Genomic DNA, 23,120 nt, shown 5'->3' with positions numbered 1-23,120 from the left:
TTTCTAATGACAAAAAAGTAACCCACTGTTTACGTGAATGTCTATCTGGATAATTATCTTTAACGTCAGTCGAAAGCTTATGCTAAGGTAAATTAAATTGCTGTAAAATGGGTATCTCGTGAAAATGGTCCAAAGCTCACTCAAAGATTCGTCTCGCTGACTCGACAGTGGGGTGGTGACGCATCATTAGCTTATTCAAGAGTTATTTTTTGTACGAATTCTTGATAAATGTCATCGAAAGCTGCGATGCCTGGCATCAGAAGCAATTGTATTGAACAACTTTCTTCAAAAATATAAAAAAACAATATTCTTCAAAAATAAAAAGAAGTTTTCAGGAACTTTTTTTATGCGAAGTGCCACATTTTAATGTCAATTCTTTACAACAATCGATAAATTTCGGCGAAATAAATAAACGTGCAATATATCTTCCTGTAGCTAAAATGAATGTTCCAGTGCGAAAAGAAAAAGAAAAAACCGAATGCGTTGGCTTTTTTTTTCCACTTAGGTGATTCAAATTCTAGAACTGGGACTCTATATAAGAAAAATTATTATTGGGTACCGATCGTAATAATCGGTAATAAAGTATGTAGTAAGTTCCTATAGAAAAAAAATGTTTAAGCCTGAGTGAGATAGCGAGGACAGAATGAGCAGTTACCCTACTCGACTTACCTACTTCCCTTAGAGATTAGCCGATGGTCGACATTTTTCACGTGCGTTCCGAGGACAAAGTCAATCAACTTACATTAAAAAAGCCCGTAATTACACTGTAGAAACACACCAAAACCTACATATCATGAGAGAAGCAAAGCTAAGTATATTAAAACAAGCTGATCAAATCATTAGAGAAGAGCAACGGGTTAGTTCGCTGGAGCAGGGTAGTCGCATAGAGATCACTGCTCATATGTGCCCGCGTATGGTTCTCGGTAGCTTCGATGAACGAGTCCGAAATGAATAAACAAAAAAAATAGGCGAGGCGTCAGGCTTCTGGGTCTCTCCAGTATATACTAACGTTCCAGTGTTGAAGCGCAAAATTATTTATAGACAAGCACACATATATATATATATAAATATTTATCCGAATTTGTCTGTAAATGATTTCGCGGTCTCATTCTGGAGCTTTAGTATTATAAAATTTCCTTAAAAAATTGTATAAAAAATATTTTTAATCTCTGGTTGTACATTAGTGCATTATTGCAGTATACAGATAATTGTCGAAAATTATGTCGCATAACAGGCTGTTTTGTCTTGTTTTATTTATCGAATGATTACTTTAAGCAAACACTGCTCCTGTGCTGGCTTATTTTTTACAGAAATGTCACTTATACGAACCGTACGTACCTTATAAACTTCTCGCTCGATATTCAGATGACATTCCATAGAATTTTCTGTCTGGTCTATCTTGCGATCGTATTTGACGCCTCAAAGTAGGGTATTGGAGTTGCTTAGCTAATCAGATATTCTGTTATGAGTTTCAGGGTTATGTGTGAAATTGTGTAGCGACATTGTACAGCATCTTTAAACTCGTTGTTGAGTGGCGCTACGCATATAGGCTTCACTATTATTTTGAACACCTGCCCAGTGTTTTCTTTAAGACAGTGCCATTGAGACATGGCCTTGGCCGCGCTAAGCAAATACGCCAGGTAGATGAATCACTGTTCTATGTGACACCGCTTAATTGAAGCCGTCATAACATTAAGCATGACATCGGCGGTATAGGGCGCTTCAAATTTCATTCGCAGAGAGAAACTAGGCAGTCCAGCGTTCCCATATTGTAAATAAACAGTAAACACAAATTGCACTGAAGCCGTTGTTAAAGGCTTTATTTTAGGTTCCCCTTTGACTTTTATACTCCTCGGGTTACTTTGATTTTCGTATCACGAAGACTCCTCAATTTTAAGAAAGAAAACAATTAGCATACAATACAAGATTTCGAGATTAATACCAAGGTGTAACTAAGCTTTAAATGTATTTTTTAGATAGGACCTCAGGTTGCTGGTTAATATTTCCAAGTTTATATCGAAAATATTTGAGCATGACACATTCATCATAAATGCTTGTCCTCAAGTATGTCCACAGTTTGTTTCGAATATTTACTAGAGCTATAAATTTAACGTGAGAGCGCGTTTAGATCTGTTAAATTCGTAGATACGTTATCCAAATTTAAGCAAGGGTTCCAGTCAATCTTTAAGGGGCCTCCTCCGACGTTTGACAACGACAATTTGTGACAAAGAATGTATGTTCTTGCAAAGGCAAGATACAACGCTATATTTAGCATTGCTGTGCGTACCAGTTAAGGACCCCAGGATTCGTGAAGCAACGGGCCTGCCGTAGCAACAATAGCTCGACCACAATGTGACGACGAACAGCCCAGCCTGCAGCGAGTTTCTCTAGCCTGCAGACCTGGACAAAGTGATGCGAGACTGCTGTTCTAGATATGGAAACCCTCTAACAGTAAAAGCATTGTCTCTAATGTACAATATTACACAATAATAACGCTGTTTTTCATTACTCGAATCAACTGCTGTACCCTATTCATTAGATTAGGCAACCGCCGGTCAAGACATTCCTGTAAAGCCACATACAACGCAAGGATTAGCAAAGTAGAGTCACTTTTGAAAGTTCACTTGATATCAACTAAAATACTCACTTGCCTCAACTGCCATCTTAGAAAAGGCTAATAAGCATACACATAAAGATGTGCTATAATTATAGTAAATTAATTTACTTGATATAATTAAGTATGAACTATAAGGTAGTGACGCGATATATAAAATAAATATCGCAAAGCGTTGCAATATTCTCCCGATCACACGACGGCAATCACAGCTATGCAACTAAACTGCTTCATGGCAGCAGTTGTCTATTCCATCTTATCGTATCGATACTATGTTTTCTAGCCTTCCCAGAAGCTGTTCCTCATTCATTTTCAGCTTCACAAAGACATTGTCATGGCATGTTCTTCTCTGCCACTAATAGTGGTACTATATATATAAGTAATATGCACAGCATCGATCGTTCGACTCCATCGACAGTTCAAACTAAGCGTGAATAAACACAAAGACGCTTACGCAACAAACTAGTAATAGTTTATTTCTTTTCATTGACAAACAAATAGTAGCTATGTTTATGTAATTACGGCAAATTTGTCCATACGGAGTATATACCACGTTTAGCTGAACAAGGAAACTATCCATAGCGCAACCTATTTCAGTGGAATATGGGTGCGACTTGTAATAATCAATTAACTTATCTGTATGTCGAAGAGAAATATGTTCGAGAATTTTCACACTGTATCTTCGTGCTATTCTAACAAGCCATTTACGGACGGGTAAACGCCGCCATTTTCGAGGTTATGGAACAGTCACGTGATGATGGCTAGAAATTATTCGACGCTTAATCGTTGGCTATGTAACAGTTGCGAAGCCGTTAACAACTCTGGAGACACCGCGACGTATACTCTTCACAGCACTGTTCTCTGTCTGGTTAGTTGCGACAATACGGCCACATTACGACGTCGAAACACTCGAAGGTTAAGTCGCAAGGGGCGGGAGACGAAATCAAACAAAATGAAGGCATCGAAGAATAAACCACTAGAAGCTCCGTACGTCCTCAGTCGGTCGATACTCGCATGGCTCTCTTTACTTTTCCAGCGTTCTCCTTTAAATAGCTATCTATCCCCATTTCTCTTCATCGTTGTCGTCGCTGTCATCATCGCCGTTGAGACTCGAACCGTGTTGTGAATGCAACGGCAGTTGCCGAGCTAATAAGAGCCTTTCATGTCTGAGGCGATAGGCCAGTGGCTGAGTCTTACTGAATCCGTACACCCGGACGGGGCATTTGACAGCATACGATACAGGTGCGGTAATGCTTACAAGCTTCGAACTACAATGAAGAGTCGTACCGTACTTAAGTTTTAACTGATACAATAAATCGCTGTGATCGCTAAAGTACAATAGATATTGTAATATATCTAGTAATCGGAGATATAAGAGCCTATGTATATAATTATCACTACAAAAAATTACAAAATTAACTATATATATATATATATATGCACTCCGTTAGGGTGCTTAATTAAGTTTGCACCCAAAAAGTGTCTCTCATCATCAAGTGTGTTCGTTAATTAATCTAATCCAGCTATATGGCTATAAGCAACCCACCTCTTTACCAGACATATGAGATTAGAATCCTGGCAGCCGGTATGGTAGACGACAACTACAATAGTGACATTTTTATTTATCTTTCCGTCATAACGGCGTCACGGTCAAATTAGAATGTATTGATGGTTAAGAGATTATTACTATTTTCTAGGAAGCAACAGCAAATCACAGCGAAAATTCTTGCCAGATTTTTTACTTCGTGAACACTCTTGAAGTATTTTGTACATATGATGAAGTATTCGCTACTATTCAAAGAACGTCCAAATTAATAAACGAATATGCTTCGAAACTTGGCCTTATTAACCGGTCAGCTCATTGCTAACAGAAAAACGATTGAATAATGAATTGAATAACGACGAAATAATTAATTACTAAAAACTAAGAACTAAAAAACCTACTTCGTGAAAATTTCGCGTACCCTAAAAATGACAAGTCCGTCCTTTAACATATGTAAGGAGGGGGTGGCGTGTTGTCAGAAGAGAAGAACCTTAGCATGAATATTTACTGTTGCAGTTTGTCTTTGAAAAAGCAGATATCAGTGCTACCTGGAGCTTGGCCCTTTTCCTTATCTTCATAATTATCCAATCGGCCAACGTTTCATGGAAAGCGACCCTCAGACAAGTGTGATCACTCTTCATTTTCCTTTGTAAGGATACGAATCAGATAATGTCTATTCTATAGAAATAATAAATTGTATGCGTCGGAATATATGAACTGCTCGACCTTGTCGAAGGATTGTGCGAAATATTTTTTTGTCCGATGCCAGAGCAAATGAACGACACGGCAGTCAAATATAAATGACGCGTCCCACTAAAACCAGCGTTCTTCATGTGAGGCTTTGAACCCTTAGCGCCGTCGATACGTGCCTGGACTCTACATAAGCAGCTTGATTTTAGCCTTACAATTTTGAACGGAAGAAACTAACCACGATTTCGACATCTATTGGTGGTCGTGTTGCTAAGGGACACTTATGAATTTTCTAGAGCAGCTTTAATTTAACGATTTGAAGTTAACCATTTTTTAGCTTTCGCTCACACCATACAGTGTTCCGTTGGTTTGCTAACTAACATCACATAGAGTGTAACTGGATGCATTTCATAACGGTCAGCTTCGCAAAATTTGTGTTTTGATCGCAGAAACGCCATCAAGAACGAACAGAATCGATAGCCGGATCAATACATAAGCATTTGGCATATAAAACCAGTTAGATATATTTTAATGTTGCATGTGATACAAAAGCAGCGCTGAAAGTCCACGGTTAGGCTCAGGAAGCTGTGAGCAGAAAGAGTCATTGGGGATTCGGGTTTGAGATTTTTAGTTAGCTTAAGGAAAGGTTACCACACATTTGAGGCCTGCGTTTTCATCGAGAAGGAAAACAGTGCAATTTTACACTGAGGTATACTTTTAGATGAAACACAGAATCGATTTTTTTTTTTCATAAATAACGAAGCGAGTTGCATTTTGAATGGAGATGTTTACATATGACGTGACTGTAGAAGTGCTGTCGCCCCATTTTCCAGCCCAAGGGCGAAAGCCATTTTGAGCTGACACTCTTGTTCATGCAACTTTATGCTCAAAGCTAGAATACGATGCAGGACTCCTATTTTGGGCTAAAGGAAATTGATCAATAATTACTCCCTCGCAGCTTTGCGCAGACAGGTACGTTCAATGATTAATTTCACTCATTTGGCTCTTTTAGAATCTAATGAGTTATATACATATACGTGTGTTCCTATTCTTATCTATGGTATTTAAGTAGCAAGCCATTAGGCATTATTTCAGATAGTTGGTTCTTAACACGAAACACTCAGATTGGATTTCAATACGCAATACGTTATCCGCTACGCAATCACAGGAACACTATGTAGGTACACTGAAAGCATCTACCAGAAATATTTATATGGGCATTTGTCAGAATTTGCAGAAAAGAGCCAGCTACTTCGCAGCTGTAACAAAAAAGTAGATTATTCTGATTGTGCATCATTATAGCAGTTTATTCTCAATCAGTTATAGGCAAACTGCACTCTACTTATAGTCAGTAGCGTTAATCTAAAATCACATGAAGTTTAATCATACTGGTTATATAATAGCACACGTAGCCTTGTAAGCTGGCAAGTCGACGACGTTGTTAGTGTAACGGAAAAACTTGGATAATATGTAAGAGTGTTAGCTCAGATAAAACTGTGATCTGCTCAGGATTATTTACTTTGCACTCTGACCTGCTGACAGGCGGATCTTGTATTAATCAATAAACACAGTAAAAAAAATGCTATGCTTTAGAGTACATTGAGACATTTATTTACCAGAATAATCCAACGCGTTTCCTTCTCTATTTTACAACCTGGAGTATTTTCATTACTTCTACCTTGATATTTTATGGCATATGTGCCAGGTTTGACTAGCACAAAAATTACTTTTTTTCAGGGTAAGAACGAAAGATAGAATAAAATTGTGCACCTGTACGGTCTATTGTGGAGTGAGGTTTGATATCACTTAATATTGCAGCTTCTATGGCTATTTTTTATACCACTAGCAGTTTACTTCGAATATAACTGTAGAAAATACGTTGTTCGAAGAGCGTAAAAATGCATTCTGTTTAGCTCTGCGGTGAAAGTATGTTTTGAGTTCTTTATCTTTAGGCTACTTAAGGATTCTTTATAGTAATTTTCATTCCATTCGACAGTGAAAAATATTTTCTAAAAGAGCTAAAATTTTCTATTACCAACACACCATCTCAAAGAACGTTGTCCACGAAGATGCAGTGAGCAGACATTCGTTTGCATGCATCAATTATATATGCAACGGCCGATAACGCTATAGTACTTAGCACGTACTTTCTTCAACATCGCTGTATACGTTGCTCATTATTTAGTATGATAATGAAGACACCAAGCCAATAGCAAAATCTATAAAAAACCATTCGACGCCCCGTAACTCTTATTATCAATAGTTGACTGAGCCAAATGTTTAGTATAACAAATACAGTCCTCCAACTTCTCGTCTATAGATTACAGTTTTTAGCGTGCATCCTGTTGAGTCGTGAAGGTAAGCCTCAATGGGCACCCATGCAGAAACTACGAACGCATAGGAGCGAATTTAAATATTATAATTTCTACGATGCTGTAATCGTTAATCTGAATAGTTGCTCAATGTTCGATGTATAGTTTATTGACACCTCGCGTTATTTGCGCGTTCAGCTCTTGTCTCACGTACGGGACGGCAACAGGACGAAAACAATCACAGTTGTTTTATCCACTTTTTCGCGTTAATCAGTGCAGAGTCGATAAAAATACTCTTGCGACAAACATTTTAAATTTGAAAAACTTCCATTATAAATTGGAATTTAATCTACTGAGTTAGAGCATTTCTATTTATATTATAGACAATCGAATCAGGTAATAAGCGACAAGATATAGATGAAATACGCCCTTCACGAAGTGGGCGTGTGGAAATTAATTGGCAAAGTTATTCTATCTTAAAATATCCATCTACGATATTATTTATTTAACGTATAAATACCTTTGGTCAAAGTTCTTTTGGCTGGTAAGGACCCGAAAGAGCAGGCTTAGATATCTGTCTATTATTGGGCTTGACGCTTCGCGCCATGTCTGACGGCTATTTGCAGCTACAAACTCGCATTTTTTGTTTCGATGCACTGCAGCTTTAAAAAGCAATCCTTGCACATATGCATAAGAATAATGCCTTTAGCACAGGGTGCATTTCATGCACTCGTATTAACAGGCAAATACAAACACGCTTCTACCATGACTGAGTGTCAGTAGACTGAGGTAAACACGGCCTTTGACCTTACTAAAAGTAGCATTATCTCTACAAGCCAGGATGAAACGCGATTACAAGTTCCGCAATAACAATTAGGTTATACGTGCTTATTCCGGTTCAGTTTTTGCACTTTTCTATAAAAATAACAATTCAATCTCTTCATCTGCATATGCATAAAGTTATTTATTTGTTATTATCCTGTTCTTTGTATCATCAGCCGGTTCATGCGCACAGACAAATTCGTAGTAAATATTAGATACAAGTTTCCTTGTACTTTGTTTTTGGCTAGTTTCGTTATATGCTATTGTTAATAACTGTTATTACTCGAATTCCTGTACTACTTCTCACACGACACAGTTACTTCCCATGTAAAAATGACAACGCCAGAATGACCAGCGTGTTACGTACAATTATGTACAAAAATACTTAGCGTAGATCGTCTAACGGCCATAATACTGCTAAACGATGTTCAGCGTAAAGACCATAGTACCATAATCACATAATCATCAATACAATCATGATTAACGAATGTTTCCCTAGGTTTGACCGATCCGCGATAATCTTTCAAGAAACGCGTTATTTCCATTAACATACTAGAGTAGTACAACGATCGAAACATCACTACTTCTTCATTCTTTCGACAATGTTGCGGTTTGAATAAGGCAACACAAGCTTATGAGGATAACAAATATATAGCTTCTAATGCAACAACATGTACAACAAATAACGACTGCGTTGACAGAACGACAGGCAAACAGACAAAAGCAAATACTCGTCAACGGACGATAATGTTTCTTCATGAGAGCGAGTTAACCGTAGAAGTTCGAAAAGTAAACAGCTAAAAGCGATCTCTCATCTAAAAGCTAATTGTATTATTAAACCTTCTAAAAATTCCGCCTTTTGAGTCCGTAACAGAATCAGTTAACTGGAAACAAGTTATCTATATCTGGCAAAGCTAATTTTAGCCGGGTTTGATGCACGTTCTTATTTGAGGAAGGAGTCGCAGGAACAGCAACATTATAGCGTCCTGATCTTCTTAAAAGGCAACGAATCTATTTCTACTACTTCATATCAGGTTTGTCTACCGAATTACCACACCACAAAGCATACCCCAATGCCGAGTTTGATGGATAGCATGTAATCTATGTAAAAACGCAGATATAACTAAACATCGGACACCACTAAGCTTCAACCCAGCCTAGCCACGAAAATAAACTTACCTAAAACAATTACATAAATGTTCTTACTGTGGTAATGCGTACTAGTTCAGAATGCATCGTTTATTCTTTGTGCTGTGTAAACAATGTACTAAATCGAGGCACGTTACCAATCGTTACAACTCACATCGCATCGCGACTTGTGAATTTCAGTAACCCATGACAAATGTAAAGAATTCACTGTTTTAGTCAGAACTTCTGCCGACCGTTGCTAACTGAGGTTGATCATGAGTAATCATTGTCCTTTCACACAATTGGCACATTTTCTATCCGTTGAAACAGGCTTGTGCTTTACATTGTCCACTTCGTCGCCGTCAGCTTTGCAGTCGGATTGCACATGGTTCGAAGAAGAGGAAGCTGTCGAGCTTTCTGCCGCAATCGCACCCGGTCCTCCACACACCTGGCAACCCTTCTCCTGCGAGTCCACAACAATCTTACGCAGAGGTGCAGACAAACCGCTGTAGCTGTGCAGGATGCAGTCCCACATGTATCCCCAGCTTCTCGCCGCTTTGCCTATTGTCGCCAAAGCTATGTCGAACGGTAGCATAACAATGGCGACCACTAATGCCACAGTTCGCGCCAGTCTCGTATGTCGATATGGCCTCAATTGTCGCTCCAGCTGTTCTTCAATCGTCGCCAGCTCAAGCGGCCGCAAAAGTGTACGAGATACGTTCGACGTGCTCGACAGCTTGATATGCGCGTCGCAATGCTCGCAATCCTTGCCGTCAATGGACCTATCAGTAATAATTAGTGAAGACAATTGCTCGCTGTCATTCTCTTGCTGGCTGTGACTTATTTTCATTGATGATGACGGGCCGGAACTTGTTATGAAGTAATTCTCAGCTGCGATACACGAATGGCAGGAAATCATGTCGTTGTTCTGTAGGAAATGGACGGCGTCTTTGTAACCCTGCTGAATCAGCTCTTCGAGGATAGAGGGCGAAGGGGCGTATACGGTCTTGCAGAGGCGTAAAAGTGTCTCCGGCATGAATGCTACTTTCGGTAAATTGCCTGACCGAGGACCGATTCGCGACTCGCCTGGAAAGGGTGACACGGTAATCGTATGCTCATCATGGATAGGGAGGTTACGACTAATTCCGCCATCAATATAGCTGACACCCTTGACCTTTGGCGGAACCCAACCGAGGAAGTACGGAATGAAACACGATGCCATTAGCACATCAATAAGTTCCTGCCGAGAATCGAAATTACTGATGAGCTCGTTCTGTAAATTTGATGCACGCGTCACTGACACAAACAGCTTACCCGAGCTGCGAATGTGCGCATCGGCTGGCATATACAGATCAAGATCCCTACGCATTGTATCAAATAGGTTGAAGCGCGGATGGAGCGGCCCCAATGGAAGACTTCGGCAATGTACCGCTAGGGTCACGATATTGTTGATTGCCTTATCCATAGGGAAACCGCTCACGAGGCAACTGGCGGCTAAGGCTCCGGCCGAGGTGCCAAATACCTTGCGGTTCGCGACGTGCGGGGCAAAATCTCGAAACGCAAGCGCCACCCCGACGTGATAGATGCCGAGGAAACCGCCGCCCGAAAAGCTCAAATGAGCTTCTTCATAAAAGCGACGGTTCTTCGACATCGCTGCTGTACTGATTTTGACTACCATCGTTGCCGACGGTCTGGAAAACCCTGGTAAGACAGCCGTCCTGGTTGTCTGGTTTCGATGGGGTAGTGTAAAAAGCAGATAGAACGGAAATTGAATCAAAAGTCGTGCACCGGCGCTGCGCAGGGGTACAATAAACGGAAATTTTGCTAGAGTTTAAGTTCTACCGGGAATAAATCATAATATATTTTTTTTAAGTTCTACGATTAGTGAACTTCGTTAATGCGTTGCGACTGAAGTTCCTGCAGAACTGCTCACTATGCTGAGAAAAGGTTAAGGCTGTTCGCCACCGGTCTACTAATATAATTCAATTGGTTTCGTTCCATCGGAATCTACAGTCCTCAAGTAGTACTGGAAATCTGCGCAAAAACATATCCTTTAATCCAAATATATTATTAATACATTCTACCGGAAGTTATTCTGTGGGTGAACAGCCTATTACCCATTGTTCTCCTAACTACGTTCATTTACTGCATCCGACTCAGGCTAATTCTTTTCGAGTGTGGTACGTCCCTAGACACGTAATTTCCGTCGTAACTATGATATTTGCCTCACACGAACAGTCCAGGCGCAAGAAGCTTGTTTATCGTAAAGTTTCCATTTCTTTAACCTGCCGTCAACCTGCCTTTTTACCGCGCCTTCATGCTTCTGGCACAACAACAATGTAAATCACTTGCAAAAATTGCATTGTGCAAGCAACTGACCGCGACCACGCATTCGTGATCATACATTAATCGACCCTCCTGAGCCGATATGAGCCATCCCCTCTCAACCCCCTCTGTGACTCATTCTTCACGAGGCTTTGGATTGGATGCCACTTCCGTTAATGTTAAGCACCCCGGGTGGCACCGTTTATTTTTTGGGTCGTTGAAAAAACATCTATTCGCACAGCGCAACGTTGGAATGATTACAGTCACAGAGCGGCATAGTTAACATTGGGTCATCTGTTTGGAGGCCATTAAAGCTGCTGTTGCTGCACTTCGCGCGCGTGCACATCTGTATGAATAGCTATTGCTTATTGTTTTAAACGTTGTCGTTGATCCGCACGATATCAGGCCAAAGTAAAGCGTTTCGCAGCACGCCCACACGTATCACAACTACGACCGTACTTCACACATACTCAAACTACTATATTGTTAATGTTCCACCAGCTGCGTGCCTTTGCCTACCCCTTTGTGCTAGGACTGCGGCGGTTACTCCCTCTAACAGCAAAGAGTGACCAGCGAAATGGTAAGGGAGAGATGCTTTTTTTGTTGTTTATATTTTGCTCTCTGAATGTCAACTTAGCAGACGATAACGATTGTTTAGCTGCCCACAGTAGAATACCGAATTACGTTTTCTTTTCTGGCGGGAAATAGAAAAACGGGTAGAAGTTGAATCACTAAAGACAGATGAATAGACTACTTGAAAAGAATGCTGTGCATTCGTCATATTTCTGTTCGAAACGCTATTTTCGTTAAGTAAATGACTGCGTAAGTATGATGGATACGATAGTTAATACTGAGACCAACTTAAATGAGCCAAAAGTGCAAATTGCTGTTTGTTTACTCAAATGCAACTACCCGAGAATGACATGGTTTAGGATTTGAGGATGTTTCTTATTTAAAGGGACGGTTTAGCAGCATGCACGTTAGTAATATGGCTCGTACAAAAAATAAAACACGAAGAACAGGTATTCACTCTACAAAACTATTTCGGCGCCATTGTAAACCAGTAAAATCAATCTGAGGTCGCAATGTGGTAAACGATCAAACTTCTAGTAAGGCCTACGTTCCGAGATATTAGAAAGGCCGTTTCATCCAAACTATGGTATAACACCGCGGTAGTTCTACATTAAAGCAATTACCTTCGTACACACAATGTATGTAAAGGAGAAAGCAAGGGTTTTTTTGTTTAGCAGTATACAAAAACAGAAACGGAAGAATTCTTTCTGTTTTCTATTTTTTGGGTCGTACATACGGCCATATTTATAGAATATTAGTGGGTATGATAATGGAATAACGGATAAGCCAGTGATGAGTTCCGCAGCACTAGATTTATTTTGAAGCTTATGGAATCGGCTGTTCCACAAACAGAACGACTTCTCCTGATCCAATAAATGTCAGCGTCACTTGAGATAACAAAGTCATGTCGTCTACAAGTGTTTTCATGTCCTGCAATTACAAGGAGCAAGTTGAGTGTTAATTTCGCAGTAGAGAAATACAATAGTCGACAAAGGTATCTGCATCTGCTGTCATCGCAAACTACTAATTGTAGTTTTTTTCTTCAACTGAACTTTGCAGTTCAGCCGATACAACAATATAAGAATACTTATTTGAGAAATTATAAGATGCACTTCCAGTCTACTATAGGCTTGAAAACCTGATACAGCCGACTTATTATGTGACCTTAATTGATAAGCATAGTCCATATTAAGTCTAAAACTTGTCAACCACAAGGATAGGAACAGAGGTTCCATCTTGCAAGCGGTCAGGCATTAGTGCGCTTTCTTTAACTAGAAACGCGACATTTGTAAGAATATCATTTTGCTACTTGACTTACTAGACAACGTCCTAAATCTTTGCTGTGACTCGCTATTTGAGTGAGATCACCGCTGATTCCAACCGATTTAAGCCGACAAGGATCTGCTACTTCAACGGTTATCGAGCCCGGGCCTGATACGACGATTGCATAGGGACTACCCCAGGGAGCACGCTGTGATGCAGCTGCATCGGTCGTGTTCCAAGTAATAACTTTCATCGTTGAGGTAAGCACCTGGAAAGTTAAGACGGCAAAAAATGCCAAGTAACAAAAAACTTTGCAAACTTTTCTAATGAACCAGTTAAGGGCAAATAACAGAATTCGTTTCGAAATGTAGCGACTATAGCGGCTGAACTTACAACAACTTTTCTGAGGCTTTCGAGAAGGTCCATGACGCGCCGAACATGTTCTTCCGATAGATCAATATAGATTCGATTAGGGTAAGCCCATAAGAGGAACGTCATCACTTCATATTTTGGTAACGGGTCACCTGCGTGTGACCACACAGTCAGCGAGGTAGCGCTCTTGACGCTGAGTAGAAGTGTCAACGGAGCAAACACAAGATGCGAAAGACGCACTGGAAATGTGACAACTGTTTCACGGGGAACTTTGTCTAGAAGTCGAATCATCTGAGCAAAAACATCACATGTATATAAAACTATGTGAAGAGCATGGAGCGTTGAATGTAGTAGTTCTAACTTGCTAATTCAATCCATCTACAGGCTATATTAAATCAAGGGCAACAGGGCATGCAACGTATTCACATTTATTTTAGGGGAAAGAATTCTGTCTAGAGGACGTCAACACAATATCTCAAATAATCGGATCAGCCGGTAGGTGTATGTTTCTGCGTAGCCTTTGTTTACCTTAATATGCAGTTCTGAGACAAAGGATGAAAATAAATTTTACAATCACTACGCAGCTTCACTCAAATTTTCTAGGTTCTAGCGCGAGTTTTCGATACACTGTACATACGCTCACAAATACCTGAAAAATGTTTTTCCACGAGTAGACTGAGGGTACTTCTTGTGGCGTGCCCGCCAGTTCCGTGGTCCATCCAATTGAAAGTACATGGCCCGCGGGGCCATTCCTTGTGCAAATATCGACAAAAGCCTCTGCTGGCAAGGCTGTTCCCTTCGGTTCACCGGGCCCTACTAAGACGTCTGCATTCAGCCACAGCTCATGATTCAGCGGCTGCACATGATACTCACATCGATACAAAGCAAACAATACAGCATAGGTCGTAAAAGTAATAGCACGATTTTATCTAAACGACTACGTCATGTTCCAACTTCGTTTCGACATGATAAATTCAATGTTTCCTACAGTCTGCAAAATTGTTCTGTAAAAGCGTTAAAACCATGCTGTTATCAAAAACTTTTCAAACCCGGCCGAAAAATACATTTCGGGTCAATTAGTAATCGTATCTTTAAAAAAACTATTTTACTTTTCAAAAGTACTTCCTACACTGTTTTTTTTTTCACCTTTTTTATGCATGAACGCTGCAGAGAAGCATACGAGAAATATTACATACTCGCTCAAAGAATTTATTTGAACCATAATTTTTTGAATGCAAGGCGAGAAGCCATTGTGAACCTCAGCTGTCGCCGTACAAAAGTTGATTATACTAGAAGATTTGCTATAAGGTGAACCTACCGTCGGAATAGTTATGGCTATATCGGAAAGGCAGGACTCAACAGCATCGAAATCTGAAAACACCAAAAATCATGAATATAGCAAGATTAAAATCCGCTGCTCTGTAAGGAAATTTCTCAGTCAAAAGATATTCAATACGACGGTTTCGGTACACTTCCCGCTCTGTGATGCTGCAGTGGTAGTTTTTTGACAAATAATGGTGTAGATTTAAAAAAAAATAGATTAAAAAAAGAAACAGAAAACGCGTTGCTTTATGCTGACGGTTAGGAACCTAAAGCGATACCTAATGACACGGCTAAGTGTAAAACATTTACCTGGGTTGATCATGTATTCATCTATGTCTAACACCAACAGCATTTAATAATCGTGACTGAATGATGAATGAAGTACCTTTAAAATCGACTTTAATACCCTTTGAAGTTCTGCTTTCCTTAACAAGCCGTATCCATTCGCTAAACAGAATGTCAGACGTTGTGTCTGGCGGATGCGCCATGATTGGTACACGAGCCTGTAGCAAAAACCGATACGACAATGAAAGTCACTTTTAAGAAAGAAATCAAGGGAACCTACTATGTCTATTGAATTTGAAATTTAGGCATATATAAAGGTAACCTTGTCTTAGACTTGTTAAATTTGTAACAAGGTAGACTTAGTGTTATCACTACTAGGGCATAAGTTCGTTTAAACAATAACGTTCCAAAATTATTACCGAAAAAAAGCATCGATTCATATAGATCGTGATTTATTCTCATTAATTTAAGATTAAGATCTAGATTCTTAAACTACGAATTTAAGGCTTGAAAGGAAATGTGGTGATAATTACCATTACGCGATGCATGTTTGGTAAATTTCTCATTAGTAATGTACAACAGAAAATAGGCAAAGCGTTATATTCCGAACACATCTACTTACATCACTGCTGTGTCCAGCAAGATTGCCGAGAAGTACGTCACCTTCAATGAAGTCAACTACATCTGAGAAATGTCAACTCGGAAGTTAGTCAATCTGTCAAAGTCTATAATTTATTGCTTAGATTTCCATTCGCTATATACACTTCAAAGATAGCTGTAGTTGATAGTCTTTAACAAATGGGAACAAGTTGACAAGCGAATAACTTCCACCAACGTAATGCGGGCATTAAACAACAGTTCCCAATTCGAAATAACTTGGCACAGGCAAGCTGCTATAGAGAACGTACAATTTACGGTTTCGAATACAGCAGCTGGTCTTCTAATAATCAACAGCAGCTTACTTTACTTGAAGACGAATTAAGTGACTGGGCGCTAACGTCAGCGCATACGTAACAAAAAGGGTGGCTCAAGTGTGTAAATTCTGACTTATTTGCTTAGCTACAAATACGAATATACTGATATGGACCAACTACCCGTACTATTTTGCATGAATAGTGCTAAATAACAGCAATACAAAGGAAGGCTGTTACAACTACCTGATTTAAGAGCATTGATGAGCTTTACCCTCGAATTAGTTGCATGTGACCACCTCAGGTTTATTGAAGTCTGTGCGTTACTCATAGTTTGGTATTTATCTGAAGAAAGTTAAACTAGTTCGAAACATAAACATAAGGTACAGCGCCACAGCGACTAGTGAAAATTTCGTGTTTACTCTGCTTATTGTCATTAATGTTTAGTCAGTTTAGCCGTCTAAAATAATAATAGGACTTGACCTGTCCTTTGTCATCGACTAATATGAACAATACAAACCCGAATTTTGCTAAATTTTGCGTCGTCTGGACACACAATCAAGCTACGTTAAGACAAAGCTATGGTCCTACCAGATCTTGCAACTTAGCAGACGCCATGATCGTTGGAAAAACTGTTGGTGTGTAATAGTCAGCCTAGCCATCTAGCTTCATGCCGTAAATCGCCATTTCACCGGTCAAGTGCGTTACCTGACCTGACTGTCCTCGCCTCCTGCAAACTTCTTGACGTTGTTGGAAGTGGAATTATTACCTGGTTGTTATGAGGGAATAAAGTGCCACTGGCATTGTTACCACGTAGAAACAATTATGGGCATATATCTTCCGTTAATGGTCTCACAGATGACCATTGATTTCTGTTAACCTTGGGCATACACAGTTTAACTTGGTATCCAATATATACCTGGTTGGCCAACCAGCCAAACAGTACCGATTGACGTTTCCACCACAACATCGTCATTTCTCACTAATCAGGACAGAATTATCCTTTTGTGGCCATAGATATGTGGCATACTTTTGTCTGGTACGCTTTCCGGAAGAGGAAAAGTATGATATCGTTTCTGTGCTACGTGAAGGTGATGAACGAAGTTTATATTAAATTGGAGTTGAAGATCGCTGAATCCTCTATAACGTTAGGACGACACTTTTTGCTTTTTCAGACTATCGAAGAGAAATACCTGCATAGCTGGTGATGTGTTGGGCCACCGAATGTCATATCTAAATAGCGACAAGTGGATCCATCACTCATAAACCCTAGACATATTTACATATGTACGGTTTTCCTGTATAGCAATCACTTTAAATACAGAGTACTTTGCGGTTCGTTGTATTATATAGTATAAGCCAATGACCGCGAATCGTGGTTTGTCAACTAAACTACATGAAACGAATATGATTTTTGCTTCACAGAACACAAGCTAAAATGAGTCATCTGAAGTGACATATTGCCAGTATTTTTAGAAATCTACATTTACTTTGGGCTTATTCGTTATATCTCGGTAGGAACTCAGGAAACCAATATTCAAGACGATTCCAAATTTGGAATTATGTAGTAGGCCGCAGTAACTAGTCGTTGGTCCATTGCATTACTTTCGTTAATAATACATCACCTTAAGTCTATATTACATTTACCTCCTAAATGCACGCGCCAAACAGAACCTAATGAGTTCCAGGTACAGTTTTGGAGTTTACCACATACAGGCTTTTATTGCTGAGCGACCTATTTCATTTCACGTCACTTCAGTCTCTGTAGACCTAAATGCGATTGTAAATGGTTTCGTATCTTTTAAACTAAAAGATATTATTTGCCAACTATTCGTTGAGAGTGCTTCATGACATCTGGCTCTGAAGTGTAGAGTCTAGAGCTCCTGAATGAAAATTACTACGAGATTTGTAAGGCTCGCGTTGTAGCCAAGCACGCAACCACCGTATATCTGCTCTCCAAGCATGAGTTCCAAGAGCACGTTTGTCTGCATCGGTTAAGTCTATCGCGTCCGATATCACTATTATTGCTATTGCTGAAGTGTTCGAATAGAGTCAGGGAAACCTGTTGGATCTAATGGTCACTTCGTATTTGGCGCGCTTCCTTTCCTCGCTGGTCCAGCCGCATCGGCCTACGGTGACTACGTTCACGTTTAGCTTACCGTGCTGGCTACATAGGGGCATTCCTCTCTGCCGACAATATACTTGCTTTTCCGTTGGATTACCATTGTATGTGACAAACTAGTCTTGGCAATGGGCGATACAAGCAAGTATTCGATACTCTTACCGACGTACAACGAAAAGGATAATTTACCAATCGTCGTGTGGCTCATCAACAAATATATGACAGAAAGGTAACCAAGTGGTGTTCCAGCGTGCTGGACTATACACGGCGCTATTACATACAAAGGGTCATTGTAACTGGCAATTCTTTTGTATGAGGCCACTAACTAGGTAGCGGCTTCAAGAGTTAGTAGGGATTGTGTTACAATGTAATGAACCGTTGACGCTAAGCGCATTATCGGTAGTTGTCAGCTGGATCACACGTCAGAGCATCGTGCGAACAAGCAGCGGCAGCGAGCGATTACTTAACGTGAAGCTATTGTCCTTAATCATCAAACAAAAGTAATTATTGTGCGGTGTATAATAAGCAATTTGGAAAGATACCATTTCTTCTGGGTATATACAAATATAATATATTTATTTATTTCGAATTATGAAATTCACTGATGATTTACTAATAAAGCTGCTGAGAGCAGTTCTAGTGCGTAAATTGGAGGAACCTTCAGAAAGTTCAGTTTAGAAAGATTTTAACCTAAAATTCTTAGCTGATGTTATGTTTAAACCTAACATATCAGTGTTGGCTTTATTAATGACATAATTCTGATATCTTGTATCAGGGCGAATGGCATAGAATAATAGTAATAGTTTAGAAATAGATAGTTTTTGGTTAAATTAACAAAAGTGAAGTCAACTTCCTACTAATATGGCTCCTGCCAATTTACGGTACTTTTCATATTCCCAGGTTTGTTAAATGATGATGGAATCGAAAAATAGCCGTTCCAGTTGTTCGCATGAGTCTAAGAAAAACGGATACCATTAAAGCTATGATAGAGAGAAAACAAAAAATAGAAATAGTCTACAATATATTACGATGACTTATTTATGTACATAAACAACCTTCTTTAAATGCTATCTATATAATAAAGTCTCTTATTATTTTTATAAGCCACTCGTTGTTATTTTACAGTGATTTGGAATACGAAATTATCGTCATTGATGATGCGAGCCCAGATGGAACCCTTAAAGTCGCCCAAAGTCTACAGAAGATTTATGGCGACGATCGTATCATCCTGAAGCCCCGTAAAGCTAAGTTAGGACTTGGAACTGCGTATATCCATGGTCTTAAATACACTCGGGGTGAATTCGTTGTGATTATGGACGCCGATCTTTCGCATCATCCAAAATTCATTCCTAGTTTTGTAGCGAAGCAGAAGGAGGGTAATTTCGATGTCGTCTCCGGAACACGGTTCGTTTATTTGTACGAGAATGTCGACTAGTTATGTCCGCTGGAGGAAATCCTTAACGGTTATCGAATTTCAAAAGGCTTCGAACAGCGAACAGTTTAATTGTTTACGTTTTGAGTTCTTTAATAATATTTTTTTACAAATGACAGCTAATTACTTCTTTAATTCATTAACTATCTAATATTCGTTTGGGGGGTCCCGCGCGCGGTAATTTTCTAGCACGAAACTTAAGTATAGCCCGGGAAGATCCTGCAAAAGTTACTCGCAAGTCATTTCTACATTAATAGTCGTGCTGCGGTAGCAACTAAAATGCAAATATCAAAGTAGTATAAGTGCTAGGTGCAAGGTCATGCAAAAAAGGGGTTTTACTGAAATATTTTTTATCAATAACGCTAAAGATCTCAAAACATCATATATGAAATGTAGGCATTTTACAGTTTCTGCTGGTGAAACAGAATGAGTTATTGTCAAAACTCGCAAACATTCAGTCTCGCGTGTACAAAAAACCATATCTGTTTCTGTTTGTGCCCGTTCTCAGGTATGCGTTAGGCGGCGGAGTACACGGATGGGATTTCAAACGTAAACTTATCTCCCGTGGAGCTAATTTTCTCACACAATTTCTGCTCCGGCCGGGTGCGTCCGATCTGACTGGCTCGTTTCGGCTCTATCGGTGCAACGTTCTCCGAAAATTAGTTGAGTCATGTGTATCCAAAGGTTATGTTTTTCAGATGGAAATGATTGTTCGCGCCAGACAGTACAACTATTCGATCGGCGAGGTTAGTACGATTGCCTTTTCGATACTCGTATACGACGATTTTTTACTTTTTAAATCTACTTTGATCTATCTGGTAACAGGTGCTTCGATGGTCTGAAATTAAATAAATACTTATTCTGGACATTGTTCTAGGTGGGGATCTCGTTCGTGGACCGGTTCTATGGTGAAAGCAAAATGGGAGGCAATGAGATAGTCAGTTACATCCAGGGCTTATTGTATCTCTTTGCTACGACGTAGAAAAACCTCAGGTCTCGCGCAAAAATTCATTTCAATTTCATACATCCAGAGAAAGCGCGCTTTTTTATACTATTCGTACATCTGTGAATCGCATCATGATTTAAATATATGTATTCCATTTTTATCCGAACCTGTCATCTTGTTTCGCCAATAGAAACTCTAATGCCCACATTTTATTGATGCAGCTTTGAGATCTTTAGTATTATTGGTAAGACATATTTTAGTCAAATCTCTTTTTCGCATGACCTTGCTAAAAACGTTACCGCAACTGATCACAGTATTTTAGAAAGATATGTGTCATGGCTTTGATTGATTTACTTCTATAAGAACCTAGTCATACATATAAAGTCCATGTGTGTAAATCCAGCGGAAGATGTATATACCTATGTATATGGTACATACATACAGCAAATCCTATTGAGGCATCAATTGTTTCTTACTGCTAAAAAATTAAAGTGTATTAACCGGCTTAGGGAAGTGAAGACGAGTTGATGCATGGAGACACAACGTAAAGGTTTCAAAAATGGTGAAAGGAGAGACCTAAAACATTGCTTTGTATTGACGGTAATATTATAACGATTTACAGCCCGAACTTCGTGTTACGAGGGATAGTGGTGGGCTACACTGGCACCACTTACATATAACTATACATCAAAACGCTGCTAAACTTTGATAAATACATTACTCTTAAAAAAAATAAATCTCCCGAAAGATTCTAGGTGTAGTTGATTGCATGATCAGAATCTAGATAACTTAAAGGTGCACGATATTCTGCAAATCATATACTTCCCCTAGCGAATTACTAAGAACGCAAAACACCAACATTTTCTTTCGATTATTCATACATTGCGGGTTTCGTGATTAGGGCAATTAATCACGTGTACGCAATAGTGCATTTTGATTTATTTCCTTATTACTTATTTGCTTAGCAAAATAGATATTTGCCTTTATCTCCTCCTCACCACTTTTGTCATTATTTCTTCGCAAGGTAACGCTCATCCTCTATCGTCGTTTACGTTTTTTTCATAAATCGGGACACAGCATTTGATCGAATCGACGGTCTTCGATAGATACGGCAAAATTTTTTTATCCACAGTATTTTATCTCAGTCAACTTTATTCTCCCAGACGTTAACTCAACTCTACTTATGTCCCAGCCCAAGCCTTTCAATAAAGTTAAACGTATATTTATAATTAAAACATCCTAGTATAATGGCAATAACAAGAATGCGTTACGAAAAAATGAAATTCATTACAACAGTAACAATTAGTAGTCGTGTTAGTACTCAGAAATTGTTAATCTACTGTGGGTACGTGTGATACATGCTTCGAACGATCATCACCACTGTCATCCTTCCTAATATTAATTATTCTGTAGAGCCCCTTCAACGCGACCTTTTCGCATTTAGAGCTTCCTTATTCGGACTGGGTTTTTCGTTTTTTGTGCGGATCACCCTTACCCGGTACACGCTCGGCTTGGAAAGAGCTTCGCCCAAATTTGTGTATTCCTGTATTTAACCTAGAGACTTTCTGCTCTTGTTGGATCATTACTAGAAGGAATTGACATGATTTCGATTAACGAACTGAGATCGACAACTTTTCTTCTAATTATTGATAATAGAAACCTGCAAATTAACAGAAGCTAATATACTGAAGTCATAATGTGGTCTTCCAAGTCGCACAGGTCTTGCGATCGGGGTAATTTACGACATTTCGACCGACAAGGTGACCATTGTCAGTATATCGGAATTACCTCGTCATGAACAATAAGTGCTGATTGACTCAGTGTTTCCCTAAAGGGACCAAACAGTAGAGTTTTATTAAATATGGCAAAATTAGAAATTATTTCATTACGATTATTGCTAATATAAACCTTGATAAATCCATCGGACTAATTGCACTTTCCATTCTGCACACGTACGTATCCATAGATAACGGACGCTTTTAAGACGACCTCTACGTTTTTTTCAATATTCTCTCTAAACATCAACAAAACTCTGTAATCCCGTAGCTATTCACAAGTGATCACGGTCAACCTTCGAAAGTTTCCTCAACACAGCTTTAAACATGCACATGCTTTTCTATGATTGCTATGTTGTTTGCGTTATGACTCTTCGATTATTACATTTTCATAAGTATTCACTAGTGAAGAACGGAGGGAGCATTAAATGACAATTCAGAACGCCCGCCGAGCGCGCGAACTGACTCCCTGGCTCGTCGATTCGTTCCTCTAAGTCATTGAAAAATTGAAATCATAGAATCGGTCACATTTATCATATTGTTGATATAATTTTAACATGCTACGTTTACTAATATATGATTTTCATAGTCGTTCTCGTAATATTATAATTAAAAGTAATCATCATAGGCAATTGCTAGTACCACTTTCTCTCTCTCTCTCTCTCTCTCTCTCTCTCTCTCTCT

At 39.3% G+C, this 23,120-nt stretch overlaps 3 protein-coding genes and 1 long non-coding RNA gene across 12 annotated transcripts; 2 read left to right on the top strand and 2 right to left on the bottom strand.

Moving 5' to 3' along the window:
- Positions 1 to 9,392: 9,392 nt before the first annotated feature.
- On the bottom strand, positions 9,393 to 10,787 carry LOC111269670 (patatin-like phospholipase domain-containing protein atgl-1). Its single transcript, XM_086972195.1, has one exon. The coding sequence runs from the start codon at positions 10,785 to 10,787 to the stop codon at positions 9,393 to 9,395; it is 1,395 nt and encodes a 464-aa protein (XP_086828321.1).
- Positions 10,788 to 12,800: 2,013 nt separating this feature from the next.
- LOC111269668 (protein FAM151B) lies at positions 12,801 to 18,196 on the bottom strand. Of its 8 annotated transcripts, none has more exons than XM_022849432.2 (8): positions 17,809 to 18,196; positions 15,873 to 15,934; positions 15,351 to 15,468; positions 14,961 to 15,013; positions 14,292 to 14,498; positions 13,664 to 13,933; positions 13,326 to 13,538; positions 12,801 to 12,937 (listed from the first exon to the last, which is right to left on the bottom strand). In XM_022849432.2, the coding sequence occupies exons 3-8, from the start codon at positions 15,451 to 15,453 to the stop codon at positions 12,833 to 12,835; spliced, it is 951 nt and encodes a 316-aa protein (XP_022705167.1). In that variant the 5' UTR covers positions 15,454 to 15,468; positions 15,873 to 15,934; positions 17,809 to 18,196; the 3' UTR covers positions 12,801 to 12,832. The 8 variants fall into 8 exon arrangements, with proteins under 8 accessions (XP_022705167.1, XP_022705173.1, XP_022705172.1 ...); XM_022849438.2 differs by having other exon boundaries at positions 15,873 to 15,913; XM_022849437.2 differs by lacking the exon at positions 17,809 to 18,196 and adding an exon at positions 16,931 to 17,170.
- Positions 18,197 to 18,296: 100 nt separating this feature from the next.
- On the top strand, positions 18,297 to 20,821 carry Dpm1 (Dolichyl-phosphate mannosyltransferase subunit 1). 2 transcript variants are annotated; one of them, XM_022849439.2, is made up of 4 exons: positions 18,297 to 18,512; positions 19,388 to 19,687; positions 20,224 to 20,461; positions 20,593 to 20,821. In XM_022849439.2, the coding sequence occupies exons 1-4, from the start codon at positions 18,412 to 18,414 to the stop codon at positions 20,695 to 20,697; spliced, it is 744 nt and encodes a 247-aa protein (XP_022705174.1). In that variant the 5' UTR covers positions 18,297 to 18,411; the 3' UTR covers positions 20,698 to 20,821. The 2 variants fall into 2 exon arrangements, with proteins under 2 accessions (XP_022705174.1, XP_022705175.1); XM_022849440.2 differs by having other exon boundaries at positions 18,300 to 18,512; positions 19,409 to 19,687.
- On the top strand, positions 18,519 to 19,386 carry LOC147752212 (uncharacterized). The gene is made up of 2 exons (XR_015314668.1): positions 18,519 to 18,783; positions 19,184 to 19,386. It is a non-coding gene; the product is annotated as an uncharacterized LOC147752212 (long non-coding RNA).
- Positions 20,822 to 23,120: the final 2,299 nt, after the last annotated feature.

This window comes from Varroa jacobsoni, unplaced genomic scaffold (assembly GCF_002532875.2).
Source record: "Varroa jacobsoni isolate VJ856 unplaced genomic scaffold, vjacob_1.0 scaffold_1404, whole genome shotgun sequence".
Taxonomy (NCBI): domain Eukaryota; kingdom Metazoa; phylum Arthropoda; class Arachnida; order Mesostigmata; family Varroidae; genus Varroa; species Varroa jacobsoni.
Note: the sequence above shows the minus strand (reverse complement) of the source record. Positions and strands in the feature narration are given on the sequence as shown.